At 47.7% G+C, this 22,386-nt stretch overlaps 1 protein-coding gene across 1 annotated transcript; it reads left to right on the top strand.

Moving 5' to 3' along the window:
- The first annotated feature begins 549 nt into the window (after positions 1–549).
- LOC123825174 (cytochrome P450 4B1-like) lies at positions 550–21,054 on the top strand. The gene is made up of 14 exons (XM_045848500.1): positions 550–743; positions 6,346–6,412; positions 8,286–8,471; positions 14,847–14,988; positions 15,163–15,207; positions 15,655–15,782; positions 16,555–16,679; positions 16,965–17,116; positions 17,269–17,375; positions 18,160–18,350; positions 19,051–19,184; positions 19,960–20,024; positions 20,126–20,208; positions 20,633–21,054. The coding sequence occupies exons 1-14, from the start codon at positions 550–552 to the stop codon at positions 20,829–20,831; spliced, it is 1,818 nt and encodes a 605-aa protein (XP_045704456.1). The 3' UTR covers positions 20,832–21,054.
- Positions 21,055–22,386: the final 1,332 nt, after the last annotated feature.

Raw genomic sequence — 22,386 nt, 5'->3', positions numbered from 1 at the left:
CTGGTTGATCATGTGTTTCTCCAAAACAATGGTTTATGTTATAGAGTGTGTGCTCCAAATCCTCCAGGGCTTCGGCTTTTAAAATTCAAAAGCCCAAATTTTTGCAACTCAATGACTGGGATTTTGAATCTCCAAATCGAGAATTTAACTCTGATTGCTAAGAGCTGCAGGTCTAGCTTCCTGAGTGTGAACTGGGAAGGGAGGAGACCCAGAGGGAAAGGAGAGCAGTGCACAGAGATAGCAGAGTACTGGGAAGTAGCATCTTACACAGAGATTTAAAGTGTCTTTGTCCACTCAGCTTGCATCTAACCTGTATCCAGGAGAATTTCATGAAAGGATACTTTTTATGGCCTTTCTCCAATCTAAATATGTTCTTTCCCTGACAACTCTTTTACCTTTTTCCTAAGCCAAGATTGCAGATAACTTTTAAAAATGGCACTTTCTCCCTTCCTGTTATATAATTATAAACTGTGTAACCAGAGCTATGGTGGAAGCCAGCACTGGACACCTAGGGCAGAGCATAGAAAGAGACTAGTTGCAGGGTGCACCATGGAAAACTTCCCGGAAGAAGTGACATGTAAGCTGGCAAGTGCATTCCAAGAAGAGAGAACAACACGAGAAGCTGCAGAGGTTGTCCTGGGGACTATGAGCAGGAGATGTGGAGGGACCTACAGGGTGCAGGCAGGAAGGGAACACCAGAGTGACCTGAAGGAATCAGCTTGTGCCAGGCCTGATGACCAAAGGTTTGGCTTCCAACCTGAGAGTAAGAGGTGCAATTTCATTGGCAGCTTCTACACAAGGCAGTGCCATGATTCAAATAGTTTTCTCTCTGTTCCCTCTCCTGTTATTTGCTCATTCCACTCTCCCCTTCTGAAGGAGCCAGTGCCATTCTCTTCCTTGTACAGGGAGGGTTTCTGGTCTTGCTCAGTCCCTGCATCCTATCTGTTTCTCCTTTACTCCTAAACCCTGCCTCTCCTGGCAGCTTCATTACACCTACCCTGAACTTGCAACTTGTGAACATCACCTTTATTCTTCTACCTTCAGGTCTTTGGTTTTCTGTTCCCTCCCCCTGAAATACCCTTCCCCAACTCCGTTCTGTCTGGTTATCTCTCACTTATCCTTCAGGTCTCGGCTCCGTATCTGCCTCCCCAGATCGTATCAAGCGTTCTTCCCACAGATGGTTCTGATCTGTAGCTTCTCTGGTGCCTCAGAGGGGAGCCCGGCCTAATGCTTGGCCTGTAGGCTGAGTCCCAGCCCATGTCTGTCTGGGCCAGGTGGCTGGGTTGTTTCCTGGGGTGGATTTCTTTGACAGAGAGAGCAAGGAGGTGGAGGTGGACAGTGTTCTCAGACCCTGAAGGCTGTTTCTGTCTCAAGGTTCAGGGCACATAGTATACAATATTGGATGTTTCTCTATCACATTGATGTTTCTTTCTCTCTTTCTCTACCTCAAATCAATAAACATATCCTCTGGTGTGGATTGAAATTGAAAAAAAATCGACATGTCTAAAGGACTTCGTGTTCCAGGCATTGTTCCAGGAATTGCAATTATCAAGAGAGTCCTGTGGGAGTTCTCTAAAGGGAGGGATTCACTCTGGTAGGGTTGAGAGGGTCCTCCCAGTGGATCAGTGCTGGCCATAGGACCCAGTTTTCTATCCAAGCTGGTGTAGTCCTCACTGACTCTGCCCTCCCTGCTCTGACTGGCTCTGCTCTCCTTCAGCTCCCCCAGTATGCTGGGTCCCAGCCCTGCCCCATGTCCCTTCTGACTGCTCCCATGCCTCTCTGGAAGGCCACCATTTCCTACTCAACTCTCCTACTTGGGGCAGCCACCCCTCTGCCCTCAAATTTCCTCCTGCCTGAGGAGGATCCAGCAATGTCCTTCTTGTGCCGCTCCGCATCCCAACCCCACTTCATGTCCCTTCTCCCCTGGACATGGCCAGCCCCTACACTGAAGTTCTCACCTCCTACATGCTTGGTACCTGGGTCCACCTCTTATGCCGCTCCCTGCCCTGCAATCTCAACCTTGTCCCCTACCAGCTTCTTCCCTTCAGCATTAAAAAATGCTCAGTCTCCCCACCTTAAAAGCCAAACACTCTCAGGGGTTCACTGTTGACCTTCACTGTTTACTTTCCTCACCTCTCCCTCCCTCCTCCATCCACTGTATTCTGTGCTCTGGCCTCTGAGTTGTTTTCCTGAAGTGTGTCTGAAGCAAGGCTCTGCCCGTCTCTATCCCTGCTCAATCCACAGGACCTTTGTCTGAGCACGTCTCTTTTCCTCAACCCACTCAGCTCCCCATCAGCAGACCTGAGGGCCTCTGTGTTTGCTGGTGCCAGAAATGGAAGCCTTCCCATGGTAGGTCAGGAGGCTGAGCAGGGAGGCCAAGGTACTGACTGAGTGAGCTCTCAAAGGTCTTGGAAGCTGTCCTAATCATAAATAGTATCTAATTGTTTGAGCCCACCCCCAGGGTGGTGTTACTGTAACCAGAGCCAGGCCACTTGATCACTTCCCCTGACCTGCACCTGCTCCAGCATCCTTGGTTGTCCTTCCTGGAGATGGGGCCACCCTTGGGCCTGTTTTGCTGAAGTGAAGCTCTGTTCCCTGAATTAGAGAGGAAAGAGTTTCTGAGAACATTGATTCAACCCTCTTCCTCTACCCCCACGTCGGGAACCCCGGCTCTGCTTACTCACTTCCTGTGATGGGGAGCTCACCATCTCATAGCTCACAGGTATCTGCCCAGCAGGATGGTTGTGTAATGGGGCTGGCATTGTATGAGCTCTATAACTGTGAGTTCCTGTTCTCTTGTTCCTTCCCTCTCTCCAGGCAGTGCTTCCTGCATGTTGATTTTTTCCCCCACAGTGCCTTTTTGTGGAGCCCCTGCAGTTGGCTCCACCTTTTCCTAAGGACCAAGAGAAACCCAATGAAAGATCCACTCAGCTTCATGGAGCACCTTCTTCCTATGCATATGCAAATAAAATCTTAGGATCTTATCTTCACAGGCACACTGGCTGGAGTGGGTGATATGTTTTGGAGGTTGAGTGGGGATACATTGAGTATTTGTTTTCTTCACTTACATAACAAGTCCTTTACTTTTCACTTAAATTGTACTTTTGAAGGACATGTTTGTGGGAGACAATTGGAGACTGTTCAGTGTTTGTGGGGGGGGGGTGGGCAATGCCCTAATTGCTTCTCAGGCACTGTCACCAAAAGTGTCTTCAGTGTGCACTGAAGAGTTACCCACACTCCCCCTTTCAGAGGGTGCAACACTGCCCCCTCCAGTATCCTCCCCCATGGGGTCATATCATCTTTCTTCCGTTTTGTTTAGTCTTTCTAATCTTTATTTCTATAAAAGGTGTTTTTTCTCAGTTTTTCTATATTTATTTTTCTTTTCATTCTTCCTATTGTTTAGATTAACTGAACATTTCCTCTGATTTCCCAGCTACAAGTTTAAAATTTGTTAAATTATATTCTTAAGTCCCTTCCTGGTCATTTTAATATGTATACTTTACATATCAAAGTTCCCAGTTAAAGTAAAATTAAGACTTTCCCATCCTGAATAATTCAAGGTCCTTTGAACACTCTTATCTTATCCTCCTTCTGCCCACATTACTAGCATTTAGTTTAGTCATATATATTTTTAAACATTTCACAAGACCTTATGGTTATTATTTTACACAGCCAATGCTTATTTAGATTTAGCCATGTGTCTGCCACTTTCTACTCACTATTGCTACTCAGACCTTCCTTGTGGGATTTACCTTCCTCAATTGTGAAGTGTATTTTTTCTACTTTTCTTCAGGTAGAGTCTGCTGGTGACAAACTCTCAGCTTTTCCTGGTCTGAAAATGTCTTTATTTCCTCCTCATATTTGGAAGATCATTTGTCAGGTCATACAAATCTAGGTTGAAAGTTGTTTTTTCTTAGGCTTTGAAGGTATTAACCTACATTTTCTGGCTTCAAGGTTGCTGTAGGTAAGAAAGTCTCTAATTGAATTTCTTTCTTGGTCTTCACCTTTGTCTTTGCTGTTCTGCAGACTCACCATGGTGCCTTGAGATGTGGATTTTTTTCAGTTATCCCATGTAGAATTTATTACCTTCCTCATCCTAAAAAAATATTGTCTTTCATCAGCTCTACAAATTCCCACTTATTAATAATTAAAAATAATTTCCTCCAATTCTCTCCTCCTAGCTCTCTCTCTTCCTATTGTAGAATTCTGATCAAGTATAGGTTAGACCTTTTCACTAATTTCCCCCTGTTTATATTGCTTATATTTTTAACCTTTAAAAGCTTTGTTTAAGCTTAATGGAATCATGTAGGTAAGGAGCCCATTGCAGGGAGATGGCAGGGACCAGGCACCCTCAGCACCATCTGTCCCAGGGTTAGCCTCCACAGTGTTTGCTCTTTGTTCCATTTCATGAGGTGCCAATATCTTAAAAATGGGGCAATTTCATTTAAAAGGAAAATGTGGCAGTCTGTTTAGAATTCCAGAGTTCTGGCAGCCCAGGTTGCAGGGAACTGAGGGAGTGATCATTGGCCATGGAGCTGGGAGTCAGGGTGGGACATTCTCCCCTGTGCTACTGGAGGCAGAGCACACTGGTGGAGGGTCCTCCCATCCTGAAGAACACTGCCAGGGCTTCATGGCTGAGGGAGCTTTCTTTGTTCCTTAGTGCTGACCTGTCAACTCTAGCCAACAATCCCTCCCCAATGAAAAACAGGAACCTTTCTGATTCTGGGAACTGGGTTGTTGGGTACTTGATGAGCTGGCAGCAGTGGGTCAGCTGGGAGCCAGGACTCTGAGCTCAATTCCCAGCTCTGCCCAGGCCCCTCTGGGTCATCTCAGCCTGAGAAAGTGGTTCTCAGCCAAGGGCCTTGAATCCAGGAATGAGATCTTCTAAGCAATTTCCACTCAAACAGCCAAGTAGAAGTAGCATTACTTTCTTTATATCTCCTTGAATATTTCAATGAATGGCAGGACTAACTTCTTAGTCTCTGAGAATGCCCTTTGCTGCTCTCTGGGCTTCCTGCTACTGTGACCACCTCAGATAATCCCCAGGAGCTGGCTGGGGTCAGAAGATCACTTCTGGTTGAGTTTAGCTCAGGTGGGCCCCTCCTGGAGCCAGGAACACACCATAACTATCATCAGAAGCTCAAGGGAACACCTGCTGCTGCCATCGCCAGCACAGGAACACCTGTTTCTGAACCTGTCAGAGCACTGAGTCCCATCTGAGGCTGCACTTGCAGGGCCTCAGCCCTGCCACAGAGCTAGTGCACACATCATCCCTGCCAAGGTGACACTTTCAGTTTAGCTTTGAAATTATGAGACTGAGGTTCAAACAAACTGAAAATACAGAAAACAATAGAAAAGGGCCTATGTACCTACCTTCCAGATTTTATTTAATAGATGTGAATATTTTGCCATAATTGTTTCAGATGATTTTTTTCTCTTTTAAAAGCAATTAAATGTTAGATACAGCTAAAATCCTACCCTGATCATCTCTCTTCCTTTCCTCTCTCCACAACAGCCTAACCTGAAATGAGCATCCTTCCATACAGGTTTTATAGTTTTTTAGAAATATGGTGTGTGTGTAAATACCTAGCATTGCTTTTATGTTTCAGTGATATTGAAATGTCATAGATGATAACAGCAGAATTACAGATCACTAGGGAGAAAGGAAATATTCAGTTGGTGATGTGACTATTGGCTGTCCACGTGGAAAAGGGAAAATTAGGTCTCCACCTTATATCCTGCACCAAATTTCAAAGGTATCAAAGACCTGCCCTCCCCAAAGTGCTTCTTCCAGGGACCTGATCCTGACCCCTCAGCTAAAGTCCTTCAGGACACCACCAAAGCAGAAGTTTCGCTTGCCTTTCTAGGTAATGCCTGAGTGGAACCATGTTGGCTCTTGGGCCTCCTGATCCCACCCTGCCCTACCCACATTCCACAGCCAGAGCCTCCTCCCCGCCCCCATTGTACATACCCAGGCTGAGGTACAATATGAGTCAGGGCAGCTGGGATTATTCTAAAGCAATTGTATCTCAGTGAGACAGGTTATCTGGAAGACAAAGAAACCCCAGAATCTAGGCTAGAAGTTATCTCACCCATTCTCCTCTTATTGCTCATTGCTTATCCAAAAACAGCTTTGTGAATATTTAGTTTAATTGTACTGAACACTCCATGTGGAATCTGGGTGCTTACACATTAACTTCTTTAATCTTCTGAAAAACCTTTTGAAGTAGATACTAATACAACCTGTTTTGGACAGATTAGCAGCAGAGATTTAGAGAGATTAAGCAACTTCTCCTGGGTTAAGTGTGTATCTCAGGACAGTTATGTCCACTTACCATTTTCTAGGCTAGCCCTAGACTCTTCCCAAGTGAATCCTCAATGGTTTTTGCCAGGAGCCATGGCTCCTCATCAGGTAGGAACTCCCTCAGGCTCACCCCCAAATACTCCATGATGCCATCAGGCTGAGTCCACACTAACAAATAAACTCACCATAAACTATGGAAGTCTTCTGATACCAGATCCTGCAGCCTTACTCTCTGACTTCAATGACTTGCATTTTTTTATTGATTTTTTTTGGGGGGAGACAGAGTGCCGTTGATTTGTTGTTCCACTTATTTATGCATTCATTGGTTGTCTCTTGTATGTGCTGTGACTGGGGATCGAAACCCAGACCTTGGTGTCCTGGGATGACCCCCTCTAACCACCTGGGGTACTGGGCCAGGGCCTTGCATCATTTGCACGTTAAGTGGAGTTCTCCATGATCTGATCCAATGCACAGAAACACAAACATGCGATTTCAGAGCTCTCTTGGGTTTCTTTTTATTGTACTGCCACCTTGGTTTCTCTACTTCTGGAAGGACTGGGTAGGGTGTTTCCCCAGCACAGGATTTGGAGGCCATGTTGGCATTGTAACACTCTCTGAGTCAGCACCTGCAATCTGAGTTCACAGATCCAAGTTCCAGGTCCGCCTGTTTTCTGGTTTTTCCCCTGCCATCTCCATGTCAAACCCAGCCTTTGCTCTTCTCTGCCCTGCTGGGAGGCTGATTGCTGCATGCTGACTCCCCCAGGCTCCCTTGCCATCTTGCTTGTTGTTGGGTTTGGCTGATAGGAGACACCACTGGGAGCTTGGAGGGTGGGAGGGGAGAGGGGCTGCAGCATTTCTTCTCTGCTCCTTCCCTTCCAGCATCATTTCTCTGGCAATATTTGCCCCTACCAGGCTTCAAGAATGCTGTTTTCTCCCATTTGTCCTTCAGCTTAGTAATGTCAGTGGGTTTTCCACTGTTTCCAGTCTCTGGAAGCCACACCATTTGATTCCTCAGTTTCTCTATGCCTCTGAAAAGAGCCCTGAATGCATGTCTTTTCATCTGAAACATCTGCAGTGAATTGTTTCCTTTGGGACCCTGACTGTTACAATCCAGTACTGGATGGAGAAATAGCAGACTCTCCCCAGGCAAGGCTGAAGCCTGGGTAATCCTTGCTCTTTAACAGAATGTGGGCTGGGCAACTAAGGGATACACCTGCCTTGCTATGAGGCTTTGGATAATTCACTGACCTTCTCTGAGCCCAAGTGGCTTGTTCCATCAGTCCAGGAGGGACTGAATTTGATTCAGTCAGATCAGATTCTCCTCATCTCCCTGAAAGTAGTGTTGTATGTACTTTAGTTCAAGTTTGTACTATTGTCTTAGGGTGAAGTTGGCCCTTTTCTGACCCAGGCTGTCCTTTCTGAGGCTAGAACCTTGTCCCTGACAGTGCCTCTCAAAAAAGGACTCAAAGTATCATGTACCTGGTATAAGTGGAAGCCTCCCAGTGGCCTATATTGAAAGGGAAAGTGGAAAGCTCAGGCAAAGCTGAGCCTCAGTTTCATTATCTGGAACATAGTATAAAGTGAGTATCTATGACCACTTAGTTTGGGTTAAATGAGACAATGTGTAGAAGCCTCCTGAACAACAACAAAGTGCTTATATGAAAAGACACTTGTTATTTTAGTGATTATACCAAGGATTGCCTGTGTTTGCTCCTCCAAGGAACCAAGGCATGATACCCATTTTCTGATTTCCTAGAAGCCCAACACCTGGTTTCTCTCCAGCTGTGTTGAGATGAGTGAGCCAGGCTGTCTCTGCTGTTGTCTGTGACATTTGGGGCTGCTCTTTCTGCCTTATGAAGCTCTGCCCACTCTGTGTTGCTGCTGCTGGTTTGTCTGGGGACAGGATCAGGCAAGGTGCCAGCATGTAGAGTATAAGTGAGCCAGAAAGCAGCAGGAGGAGCTTAGGTGGCTGCAACTCCAGCCATGGGGGCCTGTCTTGTTCTCCCTGAGCCTCTCTCGCCTGGGTCTATGGGCTTCTGGACTGATCATGGTCTTAGGCTTCCTCAAGCTCATTGGTCTGCTGATGTGGAGACAATTTCTCACCAGGGCTGTGGACAGCTTCCCGGGGGCCCCCCCCACCCACTGGCTCTTTGGTCATGCCCTCGAGGTATGTGGCAGGGTGGTATGAAAGGGGAGGAATGGAGGAAGAAAATGGCTTCTTCAGAGAATCAATCCCAGTCTCTTGGGGGCCAAGGAAGGAGACCCTAGTAAGTCTCCTAGCAGGGCACAGAACTGATATCCTGGGTGCCATGGTTTTCATTCAGCTTCGCCACCTGATCTCCCCCTCAATCCACCTTCTGAGCTGGCCTGGGATGGGGCACTTTAAAGTTGGTGCCCAAGCAGGCCACAGACTCCTTCCTATTGTTTTGATGTCCAAGGTTCAGACAAAGACTTTGCTAAGGGCTTGGAATTAGAATCAGAGCAAAATTCTTGGACAGTCAGATAAAATTATTCAATCTTGTTTAAAGCTTAATTAGCTTTCTCTTTGTTCTGTCCAATGTAACAATTACATTTTAAAGCAGAAAATGAAAGTGAAGGCAAAGATGAGTGCTGTCACCAAAGACCACCCAGGCTATCTAAGCCATTGGTGTCCCCAAAGGTGGGGTTTTCCTGGCCATGCCTAAGGTCTGGCTCAGGACCTGTGGCATCTTCTTGGGTTCAAATCCTCACTTACTGTGCTCACTCACCTGAGGATGGATAGATCTCCTTCACATCCTTTGTCAGGAACACCTCTTAGCTCCCTATCTTCATGGGAATCTAGACCAGAAGTTTCTGATCTAAACCAGAGAGAGTAGATTCCTTGGCCCAAAGCCCCTAGAGATACTACTTAGCATATTGCAAGTAGAAGCCTGAATTAAAAAAACTTCTATGACAGTATTGCTTTGCAGCAGCCAGGTTTGGGAGCCCAGGTATAGATGCCAGAGATTAAGGCTCAGAGAGAGACATAATTACTTGTACCTCCTGAGTACCTTCCCTGACTCACAGTCTGGGGAATTGCTTCTCCTCCATGATTGATGCTGGAAATGAACTTCACCTTCAGATGAGGATTGCCCAGGCTTATTCTTGCCCGCACATAAACTCTTTTCTCAAGAAGGCAAAGAAACCTATGTGCACCTTGGAGACACCCAGAAAAGGAAAGGATGTATCAGGAAGATGAATCAGACCCAGGCCCTACTCTCAAGAAGCTTACTGTGTAGAGCGGAAACCTGAGACCAGAGCCTTCTCTGCCCTGAGCTGGGTTGGGTGCCTAACCAGGAGTTCGCATCAGCCTCTTACTCTGTATCTCAGCACTTATTTCATGGGGGGTGTCATTTTTGTTTATTTGTTCATCTTTCCCAATATTGACCATGACCCCTAGAGCATAGAGATCTGATCTGATTTAACCCTGTACCCTCAGGGTCTAGCACAAAGCCTGGCACACAGTAGGCATCACTGAATGAGCAGTGGATGGTGAAGAGTATGGAGGGGTATTGATAGAGGAGAAAAAGTGATGGAGAGGACAAGTGGTGGAACCAGGAGAGGTTTGGGAGAGGCTTTGCTAAGTACAGAAGGAGGTGATGGGAGAGTTGAGGCCGGACCCTAATGGTGGTATGAGAGGCATTTGGGAGACTTTGAATCTCTCTTCTCTCACAGCCCCTCCACTTTCTCCTCCTCCAGTGAAGCTGGGTTTTCTAGGATGGGCACCTTGCTTCCCTACCCTCACATCAGAGTTTGCTCTTTTTCATCCCCAAATTCTACCTTCCCACTCTCCTTCCACCCACTATGACCCACTTTGAGAGTATGTGGAAGGCCTAGAACATGGCTTAGCTTTCTGCTTATTGCCTCCAACACAAGTATGTGGAGGCTCTTGGCATCAGGAAGGGCATGGAGGGGTCAATGAACTCTGGCACTACTAAGGTTTCCTGAGGAACAGTTGTGTAATTTAGAAGAGGTGGCCAGACAGTCATGTGAACCCCCAGACAGAGGACACACTAGGGCTTTGAATGGGACTGCAGTTCCAGTAGTGGGGTCAGGTGCTGAGAACCCTCCTCACTCCTACCAGGCTCCTGGGACAATCAAGGCCACATAGGAGAAAGCTGGGCATGGGGAGGCAGGGGCTGGATCAAGCTGTGCACATGGTCAGCATGAGGTCAGGGACTCCTGTCCTGGGTGGGGATGCCAAAGAGGGGTACACTCATGGCTGAGGAGGAAGGGAGTGGGCTGAGATGAACCAGGTCAGCCCAGAGGTCCTTGTACCTTTGAGATCCTGTGAGTCTGGCTTCTCTGTGACTTAAACCTCTCCTTGCCCCTGTCCAGCTGGGCTTCCTGGACTTGGGAGGGATGGAGAGGAGACCAGAAGTCATGGTGATTAGAAATTAAGTTGGTGAGGAAAACCCAGGAGGTCAGATGCAAAAAATAAGAGACACTCAGGATGATGGGGGGTACTTCTAGGAATGCCAATCAGCAGGGAGGAAGATAAGGGGTCAAGGACAGCAGAAGGCCCCTCTTAACTGGTAGATGGAAAGGATGTTTATCGCTTTTGTGTAGTGATAAACATTTTGACATTGTGTGTATCAGGGCAGTGAGAACACTTATAGTGCCCTTACCCCAGCCCCAGGTTAAACTCAGGATGGTAATTTCAAGGCAATGAGTGAAAAGATCAATGGGGAGATTTCAGTGGACCCTACTGAGGGCCTGGAAGGAGAAGAGCCCCAGGGAAAGCAAAAGATGGTTGTCTGGGGACCAAAGTGACCAAGCCCAGTGTCCAGGGCTTTTGGGAAAGTAGCTTGGGTCAGATGTTATCAAATGCTCAGTATCCTTCTAAAGGTGGTTTCCTAGAAGACATATGGATTAGTTGAGAGGGTGAGGACCATGCAAGGGAACCTTCCATGATGGAACAGCAGGGCAAGCACTTGCACAGACCTCAAAACCCTGGGACTGTGAGGTGCACAATTTATACAGCTGAACACAGCAGCTCTGAGAGACTTCACTGTGCAGTAGGAAATGTGGGGGTTCTCACCTGACTCAGAGCAGTACTAACCTACAAGCAACAGGCAAATCAGTTCTCATCTGAACCTCAGTTTTCTCATCTGTAAAATGGGAGTAATTATCCATTCTGCATGAGGCAATCTGTGTATTTACTTACATTATACCTGATACATAAGAGATAATGAATACATATCTGTTCCCTTCCATTTCCTATGTCAAGAGATAGAATGCAGCCCTGACTGGTGAGGCTGAGTTGGTTGGGTGCCATCCCACAAAGCAAAAGGTTGACTGTTCCATTCCCGGACAGGGCACCTGCCTGGATTGGGGCCAGGCCCCTGTTGAGGTGCACATGATAGGCAACAAATCCATGCTTCTCCCTCATATCAATGTGTTTCTTTTTCTCTTTCTCCCTCCTTTCCCCTCTCTCTAACATAAATAAATCTAATATTTTAAAAAAGAGAGAATGTAGAAAAAAGTAGCAAATGTGGATTAGCCAGTGCAGGCATTTAAAGCCAGCTGGGAAAAACAAATAAACATCTGCAGTGCTGTTTGAGCAAGACTTCAGTCTTGTTCCTCATGAGACTGACTAACCCTGGCCAGTGTTTACATTAGCCAGATGCTTTCTGTGCTGTCTCTCCTCCTTTCTTGTTTTCATCTTTTTCATTTCCTCTACTCAGTTCATTTGTTCCACACACACTTTATCAAGTATATACTGTTGCTGAGGCCCAGTGCTGAGCTCCACAGTGACCTGGACATGCCACAGATGTGATCTGTGCACTTGGAACTCACAGCCCAGAGCAGAGTCTGGGGTCCTAGGTGTGAATCCCACTTCTATTACTAACCAACCATGTGATAGAGCTTTCCTGCCTCATCTATGAAGTAGGAATTTTGATAGTATCTGTCTTGTAGGATTTTCTGAGGATTAAATGAAAGAATTCATTTATCAAGATTAGTGCAGTGGCTGACCACATTAAATGCTCAATGAATGCCAATATTAACATTATTAATACTTTTGGTCATGTAAGCAAGCAATTATAACACCAAGCAGAGCATGGGTAAGGTACTAGCAATGCTGGAGAAGCCCAAAGGAGGCAGATTTCACCCAGTCGAGGATAGAGAGGTTCCTGGAGTGGGGCATTCAGGCTGGATGTCGAGGAAGAGGCAGTACTCAGCTATAGGGTATATGTGGAGCAAGGAATGGTATCAGCAAAGGCACAGACATGATGCCACATGCCAGGAGATCTTCTTAGTTTCAGACATTCACACACATAAAACTGCCATAGACACAGTTAGCATCAGACATCTCCAAGGATATGGGCAGCTTGCCAGCAAGGGCACTTCAGGCATTCCTCACAACATCCACATCAGCCATCAGACATCCACCTGCTCCTAAGGGACTGACCAGGGGCAGGGAAATGAGACCCACATTGGAGTGTGTGTGTCCACCTTGTCTTAGACTCCCTGAGTCCCACAGACTCTCACTGACTATCCCAGGGTTCCTGCAAGAGCCATGCCTTACATTCAGGAAAACAAAAACCTGTGTTTCCATCAAGTGTTTATTGTTCACTCATGGTTCTTCCTAGTCCAGATGTTATTTACCAACCTGAGCTCATTTTTGTTATAGCCACGTTGCCTAGCAACACCATTGACATCTTACAGGTATCAAGTGTCCAATAAAACAAAGTTAGAGAGTATAAGCCAAGGTCAGCTTCCATGTGACAGGGAAGAAGTTTTGGTTAATTCTTTACCCATAGGTGGAAGTATCTTAGGGCATGTTCAGAGCACATTCTTCAGTGTAGCTGGGTGCATTTGGGAGTAGGATGTGTCAGGAGATGCAAGGAGGAGGTGTGGAGGATGAATTTGGGGAGAGGTGGGTTTGAAGGGAAGGGAACTACTGGTCAAGGGCTCAGCTTGTGCAGAATTCTGCTCTAGGTCCTTCAATGCATATTTTAACCCTTAAGGGCCTTGAATGCCACCTGACAAACCTAGTAACACACACACCCTGAATGATTTCTCTAATGCTGAAGCAATACTGTCAGCTAAGTATTATCTCCCCCATTTTACAGACTAGGTGAGTAAGATTCAGAGAGCCTAAAGAACTTGCCCAGGTTCATGCATCTAAACAACAAGGGAAATGTGTATTCGAACCAGGTTGTCAAACTCTGAAGGTTGCTGGCCATGCAGTCATTTTTCATGGTTCCCATCCAACCTCCCTTACAAGCTGTGTAGGCCCTAGATAGGAACTTCAGATCTCTGTAGTTTAGGGTCCTCTTCCCTCAAAAGGGGCTTCATAGAGTTACTGTAACCATTGGATGAGGTCAAGATGTAAGGTGCCAAGAAGAAGGCCTGGCACAAAGCAAGCACTTAATAAGTGTTAGTTGTGCTTCCTGCAAGTGACAAAGTTCAGACTTCATTCTGAGACAAATGGGAGAGTCACTGAAAGGTCTGAAGACCCTGCCAAAATAGAAAAAAATGGGTAAAATACGTAATGATACGTACACATAGTGGAATAGTATGTAATTGTTAAAAAATATTGACAGACAGTTAAATGCACTAGTTTGAAAGTAAGACAAGATACGTTAATTTTTTTAAAGGCAGGTTTGAAAAGGTATTTATAGTGTACTATATTTTTATATGAACACCTCCAGGTGTGTAGGTGTGGTTAGAAAAACTCCCAGAGGGCACACACCAGCCTTGGAGTGATCTCTCCAACCTCAACTCAGGCCACTGTCTCACCACGAGGCAGCTGCTGGAAGACCCCACACTTTTCCCCATCCCAGAACCTCTGTACTTACTGTTGCCTCAACTTGGAACTTCCTTCCCTTTCTCTTCACATGCCCAGCCTCTTATCATACTTCAGGTTTCACCTTAAATGTCATCTCCAACAAGAAGCCACATGGCCTGCTGTTATTCAAGCAAGTCCCCCTGTTAGTCTCTTTTGTAGCCTGGTGTTTATTTCCTTCTTAGAACTTACTATGGTCTCAATGACTTTACTTAACCGTGTATGTGTCTTATCAGCCTTCCCCATAGAATGAAAGGATAGGACCATGTCTGTCTCATTCTCTTGAGACATCTAGACAATGCCTTGCACTTAGTAGGTCCTCAATAAAATTGTGTCAAATGACTTAACAGGATGGAATCATGGTGGTTTCCCTTTTAAACAAGAAGCTGGGATTATCATCCTAATGAAAAGCTTTAATGCTGTAAAGAAATCTCTTTCTGGAGGCAATGTAGATAGAGTGTTAGTGGCAGGCACTAGATGGCCATAGGTTGGACACATTGGGGTTGTTGTGTGAAACCAAACACAATAAGAGAGTGGTTTGGGTGGAAAGCAGTGGCTCTGTGGCTGGAGAGGGGACTGAACGAAAGATGGATAGGATTGGGTGACAGGCTGGGAATGGGGGTATAGGAGGAGGGATATATACTCCCTGGGCCTTCGAGGGAAGGCTGAGGGACACACTGTGGCAGGTAATGCTGGGTTTCTGAGTGACTGGGCCTTCTGTCACCATTACAGATCCAGCAGACAAGGAGCTTGGACAAGATAGTGTCCTGGGCCCATGAGTTCCCCTACGCCCACCCACTCTGGTATGGACAGTTCCTTGGCTTCCTGAACATCTATGAGCCTGAATATGCAAAAGCCGTGTACAGCCGAGGGGGTAAGCATTCTTGGCAGGGGGCAGGACTTACTGAGAGATCATGCTACCATGTGGGTAGGAGTCTTGGCCTGCAACCTACATCTGGGCAACTAAGATTCTCATCTTATTGATCAATGAGCCTTTTTCGGAAATCTCCCAAGTGTGGCTGAATCTAATCCCCTCTGTCTTCTACAGAACCTAAGGCCTCAGATGTGTATGACTTTTTCCTCCCATGGATTGGTGAGTGGTCACCCTCCGTGCTCCTGGTTCTGGGTGATAGGATCCCTCCCTGGCCTGTTTCCACTCAGTCAGTTATCCAAGGAAGTGGGGCCCTGGTACCTTCTCCTACTGGGTGTGTCTTTAACCCAGGACAGGTAGGGCAAGGGGTGTGGGAAATGTGTGTGTGTGAGGAATAGCTTCTTGGAGGAGTTGGCTATAGAGTTGATCCTAGGAGATATTACAGGTGGTGCTGCCCAGGGAAAGGGCTTGAGGAAGGGTATGGTCATGGGCCCAAGGCTGGTGTCACCGGAGGCTGTGTGGCTGGAAGGTAGAGGTAGGTCGGGATTGAGGTTGGGTGGGGAGGACCAGGGTAAGGTTGGGTGGGATGGGCCTGCTTAGCCCTGGACTGCCAGAGAAGGGGTAGGTTGTGTGCACTGACTAGCCCTCCCTCTCCCATCCTTTCCCCAGGGAAAGGCCTGCTGGTCCTCCAGAGGCAGAAGTGGTTCCAGCACCACAAACTGCTCACACCTGGCTTCCATTATGATGTGCTGAACCCCTACCTCACGGTGTTTGCTGAATCCACAAATGCCATGCTTGTGAGCTCCCTGTCCCAAGATTTTGGAGACGGTGGCTGCCAGACAGCCCCTCTGAGCACAGCTTTCCCTGGGGGAGGACACTAAGGGGAATCTGTGAGGCCTTGATGTCGTTCCTTCCCATAGCAATGCCAAGCCTTGCTATACCTGACACCTGCTGCCTACTGGGAACTGAGTAGGTGTGGAGCTCCAAGTGGCCAGACATCCCTGGCCCTCGTCTGCCCCAGGAGACCCAGGCATTCCCCACAGAAAAATGGACCTCTGTGAGACCCAATAAGTCTCCTACTGGAGCAGATTTGAGGGATGCCTATATTTGGGACTATAAGGCCATTCTTGTCTAAAAAGTTTCTCCTCACTATCTACAACAGCTGCCAAAACAATGCCATTGGCAACTCTTCCTCTAAAAGGGATGCCAGGGGTCAGGGTCAGGCTCCACATCTCTGGCCCAGATAATCTCCACAGTTTATTCAGGGTGGTATTTGCCCTTGCAGGGCACTCCACTGCTGCATTACTGCAGGCCTGACTTACACACACAGTGTGCTGGGCAGCTCACTACCTCTTGGCCCATCAATTCCTTTATATACAGGCACCCTGCCACAGGAATAGTGTCTGGGCATGTTGTCGAAAACCTGCCTCCTGTTCCTGCCTTCTGAGCCTAAAGCCCTGACTGCCCCCACCCCATAGTTCAGCAAGACAGAGAGCAGGCCAGGGTCTTGGTGCCTGGAACAGGCAGCCTTGTGACCACACTACATTATTCACCCTCTCTGGGCTCCAGGAAAAATGGGAGGAAAAGGCTTGTGAGAATAAGAGCTTTGACATCTTTGGCAATGTGGGCCACATGGCGCTGGACACACTCATAAAGTGCACCTTTGGCAAAGTACACAGCGGCCTGAGCCACAGGTCAGAGGGCACTTGGGGCTGATGGTTGTCTCAACCCAGGCCAGCTCAGAAGGGAGACTTGGAAGGACTCCTGGGCCCTGGTCTGAAAGGAGACAGGGTCTTGCCCTAGGGAACCCCTACTGGAGGGAGCAGGACTTGCCCAAGGTGGGGAGACAGATTCTTGCTTAATGGCAGAGAGAGGAAAGGAGAAAGCATTGACTTGGGGTGGGATTCCTGGAATGAAGCAGCGAGGGGCTGTGCTGTGGGTCAGGGTCTGAGTGCCCCTCCCCCTCCATCTCTGTGCAGGAACAGTAACTACTATGAGGCAGTCAAGGATCTCACTCTGCTGATGCAGCAGCGTGTCGAGTCCTTCCAGTACCATAATGACTTCATCTACAGGCTTACTGCACATGGCCACCGCTTCCTGAGGGCTTGCCAGGTGGCCCATGACCACACAGGTAGGCTTTTTCCACACGGACCACCCAAAGGAAGTCAGAGCTCTAATGTCACTCCTTTGGCCCAGTCTGGGACACTGTCATTATAGAACTTCTGTTCCCTTGTGGGCAGAGGTTGGGTCCCTGGGCAGTGACACACAGTATTCCTGGTCTAGACCAAGTCATCCAGGAATGGAAGGCAGCCCTGCAAGACGAGAAAGAACAGGAGAAGATCCAGAAACGGAGGCACATGGATTTCCTGGACATTCTCCTTGGGGCTCGGGTGAGTGCATACTTGCCCACCTCTTCCTGTGAACTGGTTTATTGGGGGTGTTCAGGCCACCCTCAGGGTCAGGGAGCACTGCACAGTAGCAGGGTGTTTAGCCATTTTCTTCTTGTTTCTCCAGCAAATATGGCCTGTTCTTTGTCCATGACACAACAGCAAAGGCTCATGGGTAGGATGGTGCAGGGCTTGGCTGGCTGTGGCTGTGGGGAGAGATAATAGCAGGAATCCTAGTAATAAGCCAGATGGCCCATAGGGCAATTCCAGATGTCTAAGACTCTGAAGAGTCTCAGTGACCTAAATTTTAGAATCATAGACTTCATTCATTCATTCATTTATTAATTCATTTAGTCACACAGTCCATTGACTCATAGAGCCATATGCTGGGTTAGTTCCTCCGGTAGGGATGCAGGCGGGGAGAAAGACCTGGCACTTCCCTCCAGATGCTTACAGTCTAGTGGACAGGACAGGAGGTGGATTCTGACAAAATTTCTCCCTGTGTCTGGGGGCAGTTTGTGTAACAAATGAGCAGAATCCAGAGTCTATCCTGGTTAATGTCACAGGTCACTTGCTCAGAGGATCAGGGAAGAGTTCCTGGAGTAAGAGTCATGCAGGCTGAGTTTGGGAGATTAGATAGGAATCTGGGGGAAGGTCCTAACCTCCCATCTGACACAGAGCTTTCTCTACCTCCCTTGGACCTTCATTTTACAATTGCTGTTATGAGCACTTTTTGGTCCCTACCCGGAAGGCCTTGACTTGCTCCATTATGTCTACCCTAACCCAGGATGAAAGTGGGTTCAAGCTGTCTGACAGAGACCTCCGGGCTGAGGTGGACACATTCATGTTTGCAGGACATGACACCACCACCAGTGGCATCTCCTGGTTCCTCTACTGCATGGCCCTGTACCCGGAGCACCAGCAACATTGCCGGGAGGAGGTCTGTCAGATCCTGGAGGACAGGGACTCTTTCCAGTGGTGAGTGAGGCTGTGGGTAGCCGAGGCTGTCCTGCTCAGCTCTGGGCAAAGGTTGTGCCCATGTTGTCTGTTGTCAAGTTACCTAGAACTTGAAGCAACTTGATGGATTCAATAAAACAACAAAGCACAAGCGAAAAAAAAAGTACTGGGCAGAAAACCTAGGGGCTATGGAATAAGGTGTTGCCTAGTAGTTATAGTTGGATCTCACATTTGGGTCTGAGCTTCCTAGTGGCAAATGGCAGCAGAGATACAGATATATATATTTACCTGAGCTTGTCATTATTAATGCATTCATTACTGCATTCAGCAATCACTATTAGCCTCTGTTCCTTTCCATTCCAGCTTAACAGGGGAAAATGAGCAGAACCTAAGGGACTGTCTCTTGCAGGGCTTCTGTGAGGCTTGCAGAGACACAAGAATGACCTTGTTTCTGATGACTCGGTGCACTCGCTCCTCTAGGGTCCTATGATTTCCCTTCCTAGCAGTGAGGATGAGGGAAGGATGGAGAAAAGTGGAGTCAGAGTCCCTGATTCGGGTGGCTACCTTATGTTGAGTCTGTCCTGAACACTTGGCTCAATTGTGTTCCTCTGAGCCTTAGGTGTGTCATGGTGGTGAAGAGGAAGATGGGGCTGGAGGCTGTCTTCCCACAGGACCCCCATTGCAGCCCATCTTCAGAAAAGTCTGGTTGTGTTACTGGCAGGGATGATCTGGCCAAGATGACCTACTTTACCATGTGCATCAAGGAGAGCCTCCGCCTCTACCCACCTGTGCCTCAGGTGTCCTGCCAGCTCAGCAAGCCTGTCACCTTTGTGGATGGCCGCACTCTACCTGCAGGTGGGAGAGGGTGGTGCATTTGGGGCTGACACTTGGGTCTTTCAGGATGCTTCCCTGCCACTCTCTGTGCCTTTGGCTGAATTTTTTGCACTCATGGCAAAGAACTCATGCTTTGTGCTGGCCTGGGTCCAATCCTGGCTCTATAATATGGGTAAACCCCTCTACCCCTAAATTCTTTTTCCTCATCTCTAAAATGGGTCTGAGGAGAGACCTGCCTTACAAGGTTGCTGCCAGGAGTAAATCATCAGGACTTTCCTGTATAACCATGAAAGTTGTTCCCTGAACAACTTCAGGGGGGCATCATTCACAAAGACTATGATGTGTGCAGTGCCAACCTGTAGAACTCCATTTTGGGGCTTCATAAAGAAAGGTCAGGTCTGGGCACATGGTCTGTAAGCAGAGACTGGTAGCTGTCACTATTGATAGCAGAATGCTATGAATAACTTGCCTTGAGAGTCAGTTCATTGAGACCCGAAAGCGTGTAATGGTCCTTGCATGTCCTGCCTTGTGGTGGGGGTAGGTTCAGTCCCTTTCTGTTCCATTTCACAAATGTCTGTGTCAGGTGCTGTGCCCAGTGCTGGCCTATGGGGAGTAGGCATGATGATGATCAAAAGCACTTGATGTGTTGAGGGTTGTCACGAACCTTCTGTCACTATCAGTGCTGAGGCAGAGGCTGGTGTCTAGTTAGGCATACACGATGGGATCCTGGCCCTGTGAGGAGGTGGGCCTGGTTGCCCAGGACCACCTGGTCACCTTCCCTCTGCTCTGCCCACAGGCAGCCTGATCTCTCTGCACATCTATGCTCTCCATAGGAACAGTGCTGTGTGGCCTGACCCTGAGGTATCCCATTCCTGGGCCTGGTGGTCAGAGGGGAAGGGAGGCTGTGAGGAGTCACCCTACCTCTGGACCTAGCATGTATTTAAGCCTGGCCTGTCCTTCAGGTCTTTGACCCCTTGCGCTTTTCTCCTGAGAATGTGGCAGGATGCCACCCCTTTGCCTTCATACCCTTCTCTGCTGGGCCCAGGTAAGGAGAAGCCCCACATTTCCAGTCCCTGATGTCTGGGGAGGTGGGGTGGAGTCTGTTGTGGGGGAATCATCACTTTGGGGAACTCTGTGATGAGGGGGGCCATGCTGGGTTGTGGTGATTCTAAGACAAGGTAAGTTCTAAGGACTTTCTTCTTTCCATTAGCACATTCATGTCCCCAGCAGGGGAAGGTGTGTCTGAGTCATTGCAAGAGGGACCCCCAAGCCAGAATCCTCAATGGGAATCTACTTACCAGTAGTCTAGGACCCTACCCTATGATCTGTTTCTTAAGCCCAGAGCAATCAATTGATTAGCCAATTAGTCATGCAAAAATAGTTATTGATTTTTGTTGGCCACTGAGAACACTGGATTTCACCACTTCAGACACCCCATTCCTGATGCCTCTTTGTGTTGCTCACTGCAGAAACTGCATTGGGCAGCAGTTTGCCATGAATGAGATGAAGGTGGTCACAGCTCTCTGCCTGCTCGACTTTGAGTTCACCCTGGACCCCTTGCGGCCACCTATCAAGCTGCCCCAGCTGGTCCTGCGTTCCAAGAATGGCATCCACCTTCACCTGAGCCCACTGGGCCCAGGCTCTGGGAATTTGCTCTGCCAAGAGTAAAGCCCCAGACAGCCCAGGCTGTGGCCTGTCCTGGGGCACAGCCCCCTCCAGGCTGGGCTGTGGAGCAGCTGTGGCTCCCTGTCCTTGGGAGGCTTGTATGATAGAAGGGGAGTCAGCATCCCTTATACAGTCACTTCGAGGATGGTCCAGAGAACAGGTGTGTCTGTGAATGCTTACTGTGCATGTATTCTAGAGCTGACTCATTCACTCAGAAAACACATGGGAGAACCCACTTGCTTCTAGTCTCCTCCTTTTCCTTTTGTAATAGACAATCTTTCTAAAATGTAAAAGAAACTTACATTACAGTCTCAGTGATACAGTGAAGACAATGGAAGCTGTTTCTTGGGATTCCTGGTTATGATCAGGCACTTGCCCAGTCCACATGACAGAGGGGTGGTTTTGAGGGTTGGCCCTTCACTAAGATGGGTGTCTTTCTTTAACTTTGCATATGTGTTTGGGAAATAGCATAAGGAATATTTGCCTAAAGCAAAAGTGTACAAAACCATGAATTTCTAAAGTACACACCCAGGTAACCACTGTCAAGGTGAAGGAATATAGAATATGAACTCTCAGGTATTATTTCTACCCTCCTGAGATGGGACTCTGTGGCTCTACTGCCATCATCCATGTCTGTGTCAGAGTCACCCGGTGCCCTGGGTGTATGGAATTTGGCTGGTGAAAGTGGCAGAATGACACTAGAGGGGAGCTTTAGGGAAGGGTGGTGCCTGAATCAGGCCTTGAGGCAGGGTGCAGTATGAGATATAAAGAAGGAGTTTGGGGGCAAATTTCAGCTGAGGTATATATGATGAATCAGAGGTCCTTCCCCAGTCATCTCTGCAGCATCTCTTTGATGGGTACATATACCAATAGGGTTCAAGGTCTGGGAGGAATTGCAGTTTGCAGAATCCTCCCATCTGCCTTGGATGGTGAATAAGTCATCCCGGACACAATCTTGCTGTTCAGCAGGAAAGAGGGTGGCGATTCCCTCTAGTGGAGAATGCTCGGAGTCCTTTTCCCAAAAGGCTTTTTATTGGGAATGGTATGTGTAGGGTATATACAGCATACATGGATAACTCATGAATCAATGTCAAAAGGCTATAGTCAGACAAAAACAGGTATTATCTATAGGTAACAATTGAAAGAACAGAGAGATCTTTCATAGGTCAGGGTCTGTAGTCATGCTGACACCAGAGGGTCTTTAAGAGATATTTCATGAGATAAGGAGTTAACTCCTTATGCCTTGAACTTAGACATCTGGTTTGTATCTACAGGGCTATGCAAAGTAGAACAAGCTTCAAAGGATACAATGTATTTACCAGGCCTAAACCCATGGAAACCCTTCGTGTTAGAGTGGCATCATGTTTGCCATGTGTGTTTTTACCTGGTTTTCCAGGGAACCTTTCTAGCCTCTTGCAGGGCTTGCTCTTGCATGGCTACAGTCTTGGGAACCACACAGAGTGGTCCCTGACAAAGGTCTAACACCAGTAGTGAGATGCAATCCGGGAATGAGACAGCATGGAGAGAGACCAGCTGACACCAAGGGAAAGGGAAGAGG

The sequence above is a fragment of the Phyllostomus hastatus genome, unplaced genomic scaffold (assembly GCF_019186645.2).
Source record: "Phyllostomus hastatus isolate PE091 unplaced genomic scaffold, TTU_PhHast_1.1 phas_contig_1291, whole genome shotgun sequence".
NCBI classification, from domain to species: Eukaryota; Metazoa; Chordata; class Mammalia; order Chiroptera; family Phyllostomidae; genus Phyllostomus; species Phyllostomus hastatus.
The sequence above is the reverse complement of the archived record's forward strand: the minus strand, read 5'-3'. Positions and strand labels throughout refer to the sequence as shown.